The sequence below is a fragment of the Pholcus phalangioides genome, unplaced genomic scaffold, assembly GCF_987345545.1.
Source record: "Pholcus phalangioides strain wild (caught in Gottingen) unplaced genomic scaffold, Ppha-v1.0 ptg000004l_1, whole genome shotgun sequence".
In the NCBI taxonomy this organism is placed as follows: domain Eukaryota; kingdom Metazoa; phylum Arthropoda; class Arachnida; order Araneae; family Pholcidae; genus Pholcus; species Pholcus phalangioides.
In genome coordinates, this window is record NW_028301597.1 from 21,164,454 (window position 1) to 21,179,262 (window position 14,809).

At 39.0% G+C, this 14,809-nt stretch overlaps 1 protein-coding gene across 1 annotated transcript in view; it reads right to left on the minus strand.

The window, feature by feature from the left end:
* LOC149086741 (endoplasmic reticulum junction formation protein lunapark-A-like) overlaps positions 1 to 4,894 on the minus strand; it is a 41,489-nt gene extending 36,595 nt beyond the window's left edge. Inside the window, exon 1 of the mRNA XM_089231094.1 lies at positions 4,664 to 4,894. Within this exon, the coding sequence (XP_089087220.1) occupies positions 4,664 to 4,690 (27 nt within the window). The 5' untranslated portion in view covers positions 4,691 to 4,894. The remainder of the gene's footprint in view (positions 1 to 4,663) is intronic.
* Positions 4,895 to 14,809: the final 9,915 nt, after the last annotated feature.

Genomic DNA, 14,809 nt, shown 5'->3' on the forward strand with positions numbered 1-14,809 from the left:
TATAGTAAGGGTGTAAGGGTTGTGGAGCTGTGAATGCAAACACGTTCTGCATGGGATGGGGGGGGGGGGGGAAGAAAAGCAAAAGTTGGATATATTTATTTATTACCCCGCTCTGAAATTGAGTAAGTATAAGTAGATAAACCTTGACAGTTTTGGATAAACTAGAGCCAGATAACCAAGTTTAAAATTGTACTGAAGAAGTTCATAAAAATCATACTTCATGGCATGTTTGTCATGAATGCTAGAACATGGATGCTCTAGATACGTGCAGCACCCCACCCCTTAAATAATTTGGAGGGAGACTTATGGTGTGGCTGAGGTTCTCCCATCTGAATAATTCAAAAACATACAAGCAACACATATTGCATTATAAGCCCTTGGATCCTGTATATAGGGATGTCTCGCCATAGTGTATACAGACTCCTGTTATGGGGGTGAATCACCAAGTTATATATATCACTCCTGTTATGGGGGTATTCACCTACCCTCCCGCCTATGCCAATAATATAATTTTTTTCATTGAAGGGCTGGTTGTACCAGGGGCAGAAAAGCTGGTTGTCAACCTTAATGGGACACAGAACCTGGCTATGAATTGCTCCTCCAGTGCGGTACGTTTGTTGACATGTGGAATTCGGATGCCCTTGACCATCTGTGCAGCTCTGACTAATGCAATACTTGGATCATATTGGTTTCACAGTATTTGATATCATTAACAACGGGAACAATTGACCAGATTATGAGATGTCACTAAATATAATAAACAATATCTATATATTATATAATAAAAATTATTTATTAAAATAAATATTCTAAAAAAACAATATTAAGGTCATAACTACATATATAGTCTATAACTATAATGTAGGGTTTTCCGCCCTAATTGTCTTTATGGTGGTTGGTCCGAGACCAATATTTTCAGGTCTGGGGGTAGGGCCCCCTTATCGGCATGAGTAGCAAAGTGAAGTCCAAGTAAATCAAGGGGGTGGCAAAGCCGTTTGCGTGGCCTACAGGAACTAATGTTATAATTAATATAATATTAATATAAAAATATCAATTATTATTGAACACTTACTACATAAATATTTTTCAAATCAGAATATATTTAATTTTAAAATCCACGCTTTTTAATTCATTTTAATGATGTCACAGTCCAATATGACGTCACATGGAGCCATTCCGATACAGCTATTATATACAGTGCCGTCTTAACGCATGGGCCCAGCCAGGGGGTCTCAAGAATAGAGGGGCCTCATAAAAATTAGATTAAAATTTACTATAATTTACCAGGTAGGGCCTCAGAGAAACTAATTGGTCTGGGGGCCAATGATACTCTTAAGACAGCCCTGACTATATAGCCAAGTATTGCACATTGGCGATGGAAAAACTTCGCCAAGTTAGCTTCGACCCCAATTACAGAAATTTTACCGTAATTGCCCCCGGCTATGTCAACCCAATCCTTGTTTTTGTTTGTGGCCATGCCTTTGCCAACAATTTGGCTGATCAGTGAATCAGTCCAAAAAGAGATGTTTTTATGGAATTCCAAAAGCATACGGAAATTCCTTCAAAAGCTCATCATCATAGCACCTACTCATATATATATATATATATATATATATCAAAATCACAGTCAAATAAGTATAAATTTTGGAACAGCTATAGTGTAATCCCTTTTTTCTTTGGCGATTTCCTTTCTAGCCTGTTGGCTGTTTTCTTCCTGGTCAGTAATGGTTGGTCATTTTCTTTCATTGGCGTTTTTCTTTTCTGCCAGCTATTGTCATATTTATTCTTTCCCCCAAAGCAGAATGTTTTTCATTGTTCTGTAACGAGCCCTTGGCTGACTGGAAATGTTTTGCAGCAAGACGACTATATAATAGTGTTTCTTCAGTATGCTTTTCTTAAAATTCTTCCAGATTGTTCTGCAGTAGCGTTGATTGTTCTGTGACGTACGTTGCAGGTTTTGACATATTCTGCTTTCGATTTCAGGGGGTGTAATTCCCTTTTTTGCTTAGGTTATTGTCTGAAGGTGACATCACATGCTTTAGCACAGCATTTGAATTAATCGAGTGCCTCAGCACATACACACATTTTAGAGCCTTTTTTGTCGTATACGTTGAATCGTATACATATAGTTTTCCCAGTATATTACTTTTTTTGATTGGAGTACTTCATTTGAAATTTGTTCTCAGGATTTCATATTTATATTATAATTTTTTGTATACTAGCCGTTATAATTTTAATCCCACAATCATTTTTTTTAAGCTGACCACTGTGTTATTTAAAAGAGAGCAAGTTTTTATTATTTTGGAACAGCTTTGGTGTGATGGACATGCCAAATTGGCGACTTTTTTTCCGGCGATAAGTTGCCATCGTTGCGTGCTCTGGTTCGTTGTTGTTCAGCTGGGTTGTCGTTGTTCCAGAATGTTCTATTCTATTCTAAAGCTGTTCTGAATTCTGCCAGATGGTGGCACTGGTTGTTGTTTTCTGTATTCCTAGCGCGTATTTCAAACAGGTCTTCTCCCTTTTTTTCCATTCTTTCTTTCTCTTTGTAGTATGTAGCTCGTCTTTTGAAACTTCCAACTTCCATTTTCAAACTGGTTTCTCTTTTTTCTTCCAAATGATGTCACCTTATAGGCGCAGCGTTTTGAAAAATCGTTGGAGGATTAGTTCATATTTTCTCTTCCTTCCGTATATATATAATGTAGTGTGTGTGTCGGATCAATTTGGGTATCTCTTCCCTCGGGTTGTACCTTTAATATTTTCCAATATTTATTCTTTTCTACATACAGGATGCCCCTGCATCCTTTTTATTTTATTTAAAAGAATCTGAATACCCGGAAAGTGAGTCCGGGTTTTAATTTATAATTAAATTTATTATAATTATGCTTGTTGGTTTTAGCATTTTTATGCTCACTCAATCCAGCTCTTATTTTTGTTTCCATTTCCAGTGTGTTTCATGATATTTTTCATATTGTTTTCATTATTGTTTTCATTATTGTTTTCTATGCTGACGATTTTTTTTTCTGGCACCCGTAATATGTCTAACAGCCTTGGTGACTTTTGATGGGGTCGTCGGATTGTTTGGTGCCGAAAATCGCCAACCTGTCCCTTATACCAAAGCTGTTCCGTTTTTATCCTTCATTTTTTATCTTTTTTTAAACAGCCATAGTATTATCACTTTTTAACGAAATGTTTGTCAATTTTTTTCTTTGGCAAAAAAGGCATCTGAAAGCATGACTCTGGTTCACTCTTGGTTCATTTTCTATATAAGCGTGGTCACCGCCAATATGGCAACTTTTTGTTGCGCCAAGCAATCCATCGCAAAAGCACCCAATTCCACATAGCCGACAAAGAACACATACAATTGCACAAAAAATTCAATTTATTATATGAAATCAATCTGATATGTGGTAATGCGAAATAATCAATCAAAATAGGCAGGAAATGAGGTAAGCTATGACAAAATTGTACACAAAAATTTAATTAACAAAATATGCAGTTAATTAATGCTGTTTGATAAAGGGTTGCCAAAACTAGTAAACACTGTATCGGCTATCGAGGTTGCGAATTTTGTTGCAAAAATGTCACTACATTGACGCTGACCACGCTTATAGAAAATTAACCTCACTCCCGGCAACTTGTCATGCTTCCAGATGTTTTTCTGACTAAAGAAGAAATCACCAACACACCACCAAAAGAAATAAAACATGTGCTGTTCCACCTCCCTATACTTACCCAGGGCCAGTTGCTGGGCATTTTTTAAGTGTAAGCAAATATTTTTGTGTCCCCCAATTTGCCCCCAACACCCCCCCCCCTTTCAGTTGGCACGTACGGCTATGTAGTTTGCAGGATCCAAGATTTGACCCTGTATCCACCCTGAAGCCCTGTTTACATGTACCATAGTGCAGTGGCATTATGAGTGCTGGCACTTGCTGACCCTCCCCCGCCATAGGGGTAAGATTCGCACAGCGAATTGAACTGGCTGACCCATGGAAAGTCTGACGACTTCTGTGAAGTGGGGGGTCAAAGTGCCAGTCCATGTAAATGGATTTTAGTGAAAATCCTCGAAGCCAGTTTTGAACATGTTTTTTCTATTTCCTATGTAAACGGAGCCTAAGTATCTTGCAACCTAAGAAACCTGTGATGCTAAACTCAGCCACCCATAGCTTCATCAAAATAAATCCAGCAAATGACCCTCACCCTGTTTCCCCCCCGACTTGAATCATAAACTTTGCGGTATCCTTTGTTTGTGGAACGATTTGGCTGAACGGATCAGTTTATCATTTATCAGTCCAGGAAGAAGCATTCGTGGAATTCAAGAAAACGTGAAAGAAATTCCTTACAAAACAAGAAACCTTCGTCATTACAGTACCCATACATCAGATTTACAAATTGAGTAAAATAATAATACTCATAGTCATCTATTTTTTTTTTAAAATCTAAATCAATACTTATCATTTGTATTGATAACAATAACAGGTATAGAAAGAAAAATATTCAAAGCTTCTATGAATGTTTTAATAACTATACCAGTCACGAGGCCATAATTCCTTTAAAAGACAAACAGGAAAAAAAAACATCGCAAGAGATTGTAGAGGAGATATTTATGGTTGAATAATAACTACAAGGATGTGCAATTCCAAAATGAAATATAAGAAATACTCACCCTCAACCGAGAGATTAAACCTCCCATCTTTGTAATACACAAATCGGTTCTTTGGTTTTTGTTTTATTAAACTAAAAAACCAGTCAGTCGAAATGATATACACAAATCATTTAAATTGTTTATTAAATTACACAGCTTATTTTCTCCTACAACTAACCAAAAATACACAAATACTCTTCCTCCACCTCATGACGGCCCGTCTTCTGGTTCTGCTTGACCGCTGTTGCCATCAACTTACTATAAATATTATGACACACAAAAAATAATGATAATAATAATGTGATTGGTGCATAATTATTGAAATGATACTTTATATAAATATTCAATATATTGCCCCAGAAAAACTATATTTTCATATAATTTGATTCTAAATACAGTTTAGTAAGAATTAAAATGAGAGATGTGTCTTTTGTTGCAAGCTGTTAATTTGAATGATAGATGGCAGCATCTATTAATACATATAAAGAACTTTAATGACCATACATCCTGTATTTTTTCTGACGTATCTCCATCTCCTCTAAGGCCCTCCTCACACGGGGAAACTAAAATCGAGCTCGATTTGCTTCAACTTGAGAGTTGAGTTGACTTGAGCGAGTCGAGTTGCACGTTCTCCCTCACATGGCGCTATTAAAAAAATATTCAGAGCCCGGGAAATTGAATGAAAACAGCACAGTCTATAGTTCTTCTTATCTTCCGGTACTTATCTTGTTAACCGGGATAGGAAAAATCTAAATTTATCAAAAATAAATAAAAATCGTTACAAAGAAATAAGTAAAATAATTTCTATTATATGTGAAATCGCTACAGAATTTCAGCTCACATACACAATTTCTTTATTTAAATTGATATCATTTTTGAAATGACAATAAAATGGTAACATTGTATAATTTTTTAGTATAATTTCATTTGTTTTGAGTGATTTCAATGGAAACAAAATTGGCAATAAAATGTGTTTTTCCTCTATAAATGTGCCTTTCAGTACCCATATATGTTGGATTTATTATTATATTTTTATTGTTTATTAGTTAAAATATTGACACGTAGAATTTTAAGTAGTTTCATGAGATGAAATGGCGAAAGCTACGGTTCTGAGAGGCAAAAAATAAACTGTGGGCAAAACTAAAGACAAACAACATGAATTCTTGTTTACGGTTAAGGGAATGATTTTCCACAGATACTCCCCAGTGCCGTCTTAAGGCATGGGCCCACCTGGGGGTTTCAAGATACGAGGGCCTCACAAAAATGAGATCTGGTTGAAATTTTCGAGAATTTACCTTGTAGGGCCTCAGAAAAATCACTTGGCCCGGGGGGCCCCATGATGCTCTTAAGACGGCCCTGATACTCCCACACACAGATGTGCGTGTACGTCAGGGGCGTAGTCAGAAATTTCGTTCGGCGGGGGGGACCAAAGTGACAGAACAATGGATTTGGCCATCTTTTTCCCTTTTTTCGGTCATTTTCTCACATTTCGGGGGAGACCAGATCCCCAAGTCCCCCCCCCCCCCCCGCTACGCCCTTAGTGTGCGTGACCTAGATTACAGATATTCCAAGCAACGGACCATCCCTATGGAACACGTGCTTGTTCACGACCTCCTATTTCCATAGGTTATATAGGAGGTCGTGGATTGTTTAGCTACATGAGAAAGTATATAGTGTTTTGAAATTTTTCTGGAGGTGCTTATACAGGGCCGTCTTAAGAGCATCATGGGGCCCCCAGCCATGTATTTTTTCTGAGGCCCTACTTGGCAAATTCATTTGGTTATTCCTGAAATTTTTTACCGGATCTAATTTTCGTGACGTCCCATCTTCTTTTGAAATCCCCCCGTGGGAGTGCCCGGGTGAGCCCCATGTGTTTACCACAGACCCGTCATCTGGGGCTATTGCCCCCCCCCTCCCCCCCGGATTTCAAAAATACACTAGAAATGGTATATGTATATACATACAGTGAGTATATGTTCTTTGCCCCCTCCCCATGAAAAAGTTGAAATGACAGTCCTGGCTTACCATTTCATTCAGTGGCGTCAGAGCCAGGGGTGCTCAAGCACCCACGGTAATTTGTGGCATGGATTCGAGCACCCCCAAAATTGATTTAGAAATTAAAATTTCCGATATAAAACTAAAGACGAGCACCAAGTTTCGAAACAATTCCGACGACCCCGATTTCATTATAATTTCAAAATAATATCAGTTCAAATAAAGAAATCGTGTATTTACCTGTGAGCTGAAATTCTGTCGAAATTTCATTACTGTAATGAAATTTCGACAGAATTTCAGCTCACAGGTAAATATGTAATAGGAAATATGTAAATAGGAAAGGGATGTAATACATCTCCTTTCAAATAATAATTTATAATATATATATACTATGGATTGCTTCTCAATTTCGGTCCAAACTCGCATGTGACGAAAATTATATTACATTAATTAATTACGTTAATTACGAAAATTATATTACGTTAATAATTAGAGCCCGGATTATATGTGCATTTGCATATTTTGGCCTTTTTTTATCATTAATACATATAAATGCATAAATGCAAAGAATTTTCAGTATAAGTGCATATTTTTGAAGGTTTATTTAAAAGAGTTGACTCAATTTTTTTTTATAATTTTTCAAATAAATATTGTTTATAATATCGGGTTTTTTCCCGCAGCTGAAATTTAATGCCTTAAACTGCCTGAATAAAAAAATATGTAGAAGTTATTTGCATATGCGGTACATAAATATGTATGAGGGGAATATTGTTTTTGTAAATTATATGCACAAAGAAATACATAGACAAGATTCTATTCACATTTTAAAAGCACATCTGTTTTTTTTATAGTAATTTTTTTATGCATATTTTCTCATTTTTTGCACATATTTCTGCATTTTTAAGTGCATATTTTTGTATTTTTAAGTGCATATTTTTGTATTTTTAAGTACATATTTGCATATTTTTAGAGCATATTTTACCACTTTTTTAGTGCATATAATCCGGGCTCTAGTAATAATCATAAGCTCGATGCTAGTTGCACTTGTTTTGTATTCATGCTGCCATCTGACTCCCATTTTCTAAAGTAAAGATAGAAATGCTTGTATCTTTACTTCAGAAAATGTGAGCCAGATAGCAGCATAAACAAGTGCAACTCGAGAACATAATTACGTTAGGTGGAGAGAGAGACAAGGACACCAAGCATATACTCCAAAGCGTATCAATAATCTTTAATACGCTTTGATATACTCTCAGAATACGCATTCCGGCTTGTGCCCATTCTTTAGAAATTTCGTAGAGGAATGTGTACGAGGTGCATGTTCGCTTAGGTAGTAGTAGTAAATTGCCCATGATAAATAGGCCGGAGTTATGCTCGGTTTGAAAGAAAGAAAAAAAGTGTTTCCTCAAAGTCATTGCCCCCCGACTCCAGCCAGGGCCGTCTTAAGAGTATGGGCCCCCGGGCAAATTGATTTTTCTGAGGCCCTACCTAACAAATTCTCGAAAATTTCAACCAGATCTCATTTTTGTGAGGCCCCCTCTTCACTTCAGGCCTCCGGGCCGTGCCCAGGTGGGCCCATGCCTTAAGGCGGCACTGACTCCAGCCCTAGGGCCCGGAACGATTTTCACTATTGTTTTGCTTTTTCAAGATATAAATTCATCATAAAGGGGCCCGTGAAAGTGTGGTGGGGGGGGGGCCGCAAAAGATCCCAGCCTAGGGGCCCTGCTCCAAGGTACGGGGGCATGCTCAAAGTGTACGTCGCGGCTCCCGGAGGGTGGGTGGGGGGGGAGCGTTGCGACGAGCTGGCGATCATAGGCGGAAATAGACTTGGAAGTCTGGGGGGGGGGGGCAAGATGATGCTGTTGTCGATTCATCTGTACATATATGCATTAGATCAGTCAACTTCACCTTTGATGCTGGGTGGCCCTCCCCCGTATCTCTGCCCATGCTGGCGATATTTATGCTCGTCTGTTCAGTGACTTGAAGTTTCACTTTTCAGGTTCCATCGGACTGTTCTAAGGAGCAGTATACACACGATGACAACAGCAAGGGAGCCACGAGCCGAAAAGTTTGAGAACCACTGGGCTAAAGGGTAAAATTTACGCCCCCCCCCCGCCACATCTGCTTTTTTCTAGTTGCGGCCCCAGCAATAAAGGAACACCTGTTGTAAACCAAATCACTTCCGGTTGAAAAGCTATGCTAATTCAGGAATAGGCCTATTGATTGATGACGTGTAAAATTTATATAAATCCGAAAAATTATAGATAATTTATATTTATCTATAATTTCGGTTATTTTCTCGGTGTAAATAGTACAATGCTGTTAACTTCAAATAAAAACTTTTAGTTACTTAAATACCATTAACATTTCCCCAAAAATGTATGAATGGTGACATGTTGAATATGCGTATATATATAGGCAGGGGCGTAGCCAGAAATTTAGTTCCAGGGGGGACCACTTCCATTTCGCGGGGAGACCAAAGTGATAGAACAATAGATTTCACCATCTTTTTCCCTTTTTTTTTATCATTTTCTCACATTTCGGGGGGGCCCGAACCCCGAGTCCCCCCCCCCCCCGCTACGCCCTTGTATATAGGCTATACATAATGTTTCTAATAAATTTTCAGATATTAATGAAAATCTATATGCATAATATATAACATTTATTATGCATATAGTGCTGGTTACGAGCTGGATAATTTTATTTTAGTCGTAATTAGAATTTTTGCAGCCCGGAGCAAACATTATTTTGCCAACCCCCCGTCCCCACAACTTTAAAATTCAATTATTTTATAAAGGTGTTATTTGTTGCCACCTAAAAAAATACCGTCCCCTAAATTTTTAGGGCCCCCTATTCCACTTTAGTTCCGGCCTTAATCTCAATAAAATTTTTTTTGCATGTACACGTACTACTTATTACTAAGCAGAAAACATGAAGAAAACATTGGGGGTGGGGGGTGGGCTGATAGTTATTGGTCGTCCCGTATACACACGAGACTCGTACGCACAGAGGTAGGGTGCGTTGCATTGTTTTTTCCAGAAATTATTGTGGGGGGGGGGGGGCTCAAATGGCCTCAGCCCCTAGGTTCTGGCGCCTATGTTGCTACGTAAGGTAATTTCACGACCTCACTTATAACAGTGGTGCTCTGCAGAGCTTCGTGTGTACTTCCCAGGGGCTCCACGGTAGCTTGAGAAAAATAAAAGAGATCAGTAAATTTCATAACCTAATTTAAAAAAAAAAGAGGCCTACGGGGCTCCGCCATTAAAATTATACAATAAAAAGAGCTTCACGAGTCAATAAAGATTGAGAACATACCTCATGACATACACGGTCGGGGTTTTTTTTCACACACTTCTCGAATCACTAACGGAGTTTGCAACCGAACTTGACTCTATATGTTTTTTTATGTGGATTCAAGAAACCTCAAGGGTCAGGTGATCTTAAAGATCCCCGAGATCTTAAAGCCCATAATTATTCCCTTCCTGATACATTATTCATTTATGGTATGCCTGGGCTACAAATAAATTGCTCAGCACAATTATTTTTCGTAGTTATCAGAGTGGGGCGGAAACTCCATAAAATAATCATATTTTCCTGTCTGGTAACAAATTATTTCTATTTGACAAATTTTAGTCATGCAGTAGCAAAGCTGCTTGTAAGGGCGTAGCGACGCCCTTGTACGCTTAATGCAGCTTTGTGCAGTAGTAATAAATATTTCTTGGCACCTCCTCCGCGTCGGTGATACAGGATTGGAGAGACGCACACCGCACTGAAACTCCAATCCGATCATCATAACGATATATGCCTGAAAGATCAACCAATGAAGTTACAACAAATGAGATCAGCAAGTCACGTGATATTGCTCTCGCTACTCCGTTTGCTCTCACGCGAAATATTATTATCTATCAGCGGCGTCTTAACTGGTGGGTGCAACGTGGGCCCGGCTAGTGCCATCTTATCACATGCGCCCACACGGGAATGACCCAGGGGCGTACGTGGTATCAATCTTTGGGGGAGGCACAAAATAAATTTTTCTTTCAGAGAAATTTTGAGTTAGCACCCTTTTTCAAAAACAATTTAAAATAATAGAAATCGATTAAAACAGTGTCATAAAAAGATTTTCTTTGAATATATATATATATATTTCTTTTGGCATGGGAGGGGGCCGAAAGAGTCCCCCCCCTTCTTGCGTACGTCCCTCCCTACCCAGGGGCCCTCTTGTTGGAAAAATTTAACCAAAAAAGAAATAAAAGCAGCAAAAATAATATTTTATACAGTATAAAACATAAAAACACGGAAGAAAATTTTGGGTCGCTCTTTTATGTTTCAGAGCTTAATAGGGCAGGGCTGGAACTGGGGAGGGGAACAACTTCCCCGGGTGGCAATTTTAGGTGGGAACAAAGAGAACAGGCCGTTACAAAATTATTGAATTTTGAAGTTGTGTGGGGGCGGCGAAATAATTTTTGCCCCGGGTGGCAAAAATTCTAGTTATGGCCCTGCATAAGGATGGAGAGGAGCATCTATGCGCGGGATGGGGGGGGGGGGGGAATGCCAAATTTTTCATAAGTCTTATAGGCCGACTACATTTCTTTGAGAAACAATACGGGAAATCGGGGTTCCAGATGCGGGAAAACATGGGACATCGCCAACAACCGCCAAAAACAATGCTAAAGTTGAGCGAAAAAGCTGCTAAAATTATTTAAAAAAACTGCTAATGGCGTGAAATGAGCGGTGGAGACAGAGGCAAAGACATGAAAAAACATTGGGGGGGGGGGGGGCGGCGGCTGAAAGTTGCCAGTCGTCCCGTATATACGGGACTCAAACGCGTACTCAGGAGGAGGAAGAGTGTGGTGCATTGTATATTCACTAATTATTGGGAGGCATCAAATGGCTTCAGCCCCTAGGTTCCGGTGCTATGGGGTGGAGGAAAATGAATTCGTTTAGCGAAATAAAAACGTTTAACATAACGTAATATGTGAGATGAATATTCTGACTTATTGTTGCAATTGTCATAATATAATTTATGAGTTGGAAATTAATTTCAATGATTAATAAAAGTTCATGTAGGCTATGTTGAAAATACGCGAGAAAACGGGACGTTTTCACAAAAAATCGAGATGGCCAATATTACGTGAAAATACAGGAATGTCCCATTAAATACGGGACGTATGGTCATCTCAATTATTCCGAGCGTTGTATAATTATATATCTGTTTCTTTTAAAACGCCAACTTCCCTCTCCCGATCTCTGTTCAAATTGGAGGGGGTGGCGAAAATATTATAGTATAAGGCTAAAGCTCCCGATATAGTAAGGGACCTGCTCCCGAAAGATGATAAAATTACTGGAATCACGATTTAATCAAGTTTGATGCATTATCAATCAACCCCCCCCCCCCCCAGCCGTCTTAAGAGCATCATGGGCCCCCCTGGGCTAAGTGATTTTTCTGAGGCCCTACCTGGAAAATTCTCGAAAAATTCTACTCCTCGTTTTTGTGCCTCTTCTCTTTTGAGGGGGATGGGCTGTCGGGTGGGCCCATGCGTTAAGACGGCGCACTTCCTCCAACAGCCAAAATACCAATTTCCGTCGTCCGAATAAATTTCTGGCTACGGCCCTGCAGCTCGTGAAGACGCGCATGCTTATTATGGAGATTCGATTCCAAGGCATTCAATTACATTTTTGCCACTTGGAATGAAAGAAATGTTTCTTGCGACGAGATCCAAAGAATCACGTCAGTAGTGAAAAGATGAAGATGTAGATCTTAAATTATTAATTGATCTGGAGCTCTATTTCACTTAGTCACGATCACGACGAGATCCATCCTCAAGACCATAGGTTCCCAACCTTTTTTGTCCCATCGTTCCCTTCTTGAGAAATTTTTTTCTCCCATCGCCCCCTTCTTGAGAAATTTTTTTTCTCCCATCGCCCCCCAACGCAATCTAACCCATAGGATCCTATACCCGTAGCTTCTACCGCCCCCCCCCCCCCCCCTCGAACTTTCCATCGCCCACGTTAGGAATCACTGCTCAAGACTATTACATCGGCTTAAAAAAGGCCTGGCAGCTCTTATACATGTTTTTTTCCCCTCCTTTTATAATACGAAATAATATTCTGTAGTAGTGGGAGGAGTAAAACCATTATGGAGGATGCTATTGGACGATACAAAAACGATATGCGCACAAGTAACTGAATATTGTTATTAGTTTTCTGAATTGGAAAATACAGCCAACTCAGTTGTAAAGGCACGTCAACTATAACGACATTAAGTGGTGGCTGCAACAGAGCCGCTCTTAGGGGTGTGCGACAGGTGCGGTCGCACCGGGCCCCGTGTTTTGGGGGGGGGGCACATTTACAGTAACAATAATCTTTCTTTCACAAATCCGGAACATTCATCAATGCTGGAAATCTGCATTTTCATCTAGAAAGAAATGATTCTGAATTTGCACCAATCTGGATTCAGAGGCGCTGACGTGAAGAAAACATTGAAGGGGCTGAAAATTGATGGTCGTCCCGTATATACGGGACTCAAGCGCGTACGCAGGAGGAAGGTGAATTGCATTGTTTCTTGAGAAATTTTTGGAGGGGGGCTTAGCCCCTTTTACGAAATTTATTGGAGTGGGGCATAAATGGTCTCAGCCACTCTGAATTTTCATCAATTCTTAACTATTTACTTTCATTTACTATTCTAAATTTTCATTAATTCTGATTCTGAGCTTTCATCAATTTTCTGAAACTATTTTTTTCATTTATTACAAAAATTTTCACCAATATTCTAAAAGTATTTCTTCCATTTATTCTGAATTTTCATCAATTCTGGAAAAATTTCTTTCATTCTGAATTTTCATCAATTCTGGAAAAATTTCTTTCATTCTGAATTTCACCAATTCTCAAATTATTCCTTCCATTCATTCTGAATTTACATGGTTATCATTTTCTGAATTTTCGATTCCGCTCTCTCAGAGAATAAATAAATCTTTGGCTAAACGAGACCCGCGTCTGTTAAAGACCCTGACCTGCAACTGATTCTCAGAGAATAACGCTAATGAACCTTGCTTACAATCTCAACGAAAAGCAGCGATCTCAGATATCAACACATTTTTCGCCCTTTTTCTTTCGTTTTTATCTCTTTTTCCCCGAGAAATTCCTAGACTCCAGGTCGATAATATGGAAGAAATGTTTGTCCGTTGTTCTAATGATACGTACGGAAGGGGGGAAAACTATATACTGTACACATGTTTAACGCTGGACGTGCTCCATGTGTGTGTTTAGTCTCCATTCATTCTTCATAGGAATAGTAGTGTTCTTACAAGCCATTGGTCTGTATTGATGTTGCTTTTATTTCTAGTATTCATAACAAACTATGGTATCTTTCCTTGGATCGAGATCCGTTATCTCCTTACCTGCATGCGTTATTTCTTGGAGCTTCGTGTTTCATTTGAAGGCACGTCCGAAGATTACCCAAAAGATAGACTTCAATGAATACGGCCGGGGCTGTTTTGCAGCGACGGTCCAGCAAATTGCTTATCTCGATCTGTCTGAAATGCCTTTCCCGAATAGAGTTGTGTTCTGAAAGTGTGTTTTGTATAACAGCTCCATGACTCGACTAGGGAAAAGGGGGTTGGTTGCATTTTTTCACTTTATCGGCTTATTCCATGAATTACATTTTTTCCCACCTTGATGGAAATTGCTTCCTTCCCCCCCATTGGCAATTTTTCAGTGATGAACGGCAACATAGCTTACCTTTAGAAATGTTTTTTTTTAGAGATAATCGATGATGTACCGTATATTCCGCGGGGGATCCGGTTTTTTTGCACTGTATTTTTTACACAGATACGTGTGTATTGATACTTTTCTTTCGGGTCGCGTTTGGACAGCACCTCCTAGAGATAGAGGTGCTTCTTCTCTAGGAGGTGCAAATTTGGCTTGGGGACTGGAGATTGTGCAGTAACGTCGGAGCTGGGGTGCTCTAGCACCCACAATATTTTGTAGCATCGGTATGAGCATCCCCACAATTAATTAAAAAACAAAATTCCCCATCTAAAGATCAAGTTGAACACCCACAAGTTTAAAGCACTTCCGACACCTCTAAAGTTATGTATCCCTGTCAACAATCTTTTTTTTCAAAGGAATAATTTCTTTTTCTTCTAACATACTCGAGGAACTATTATTTACTTA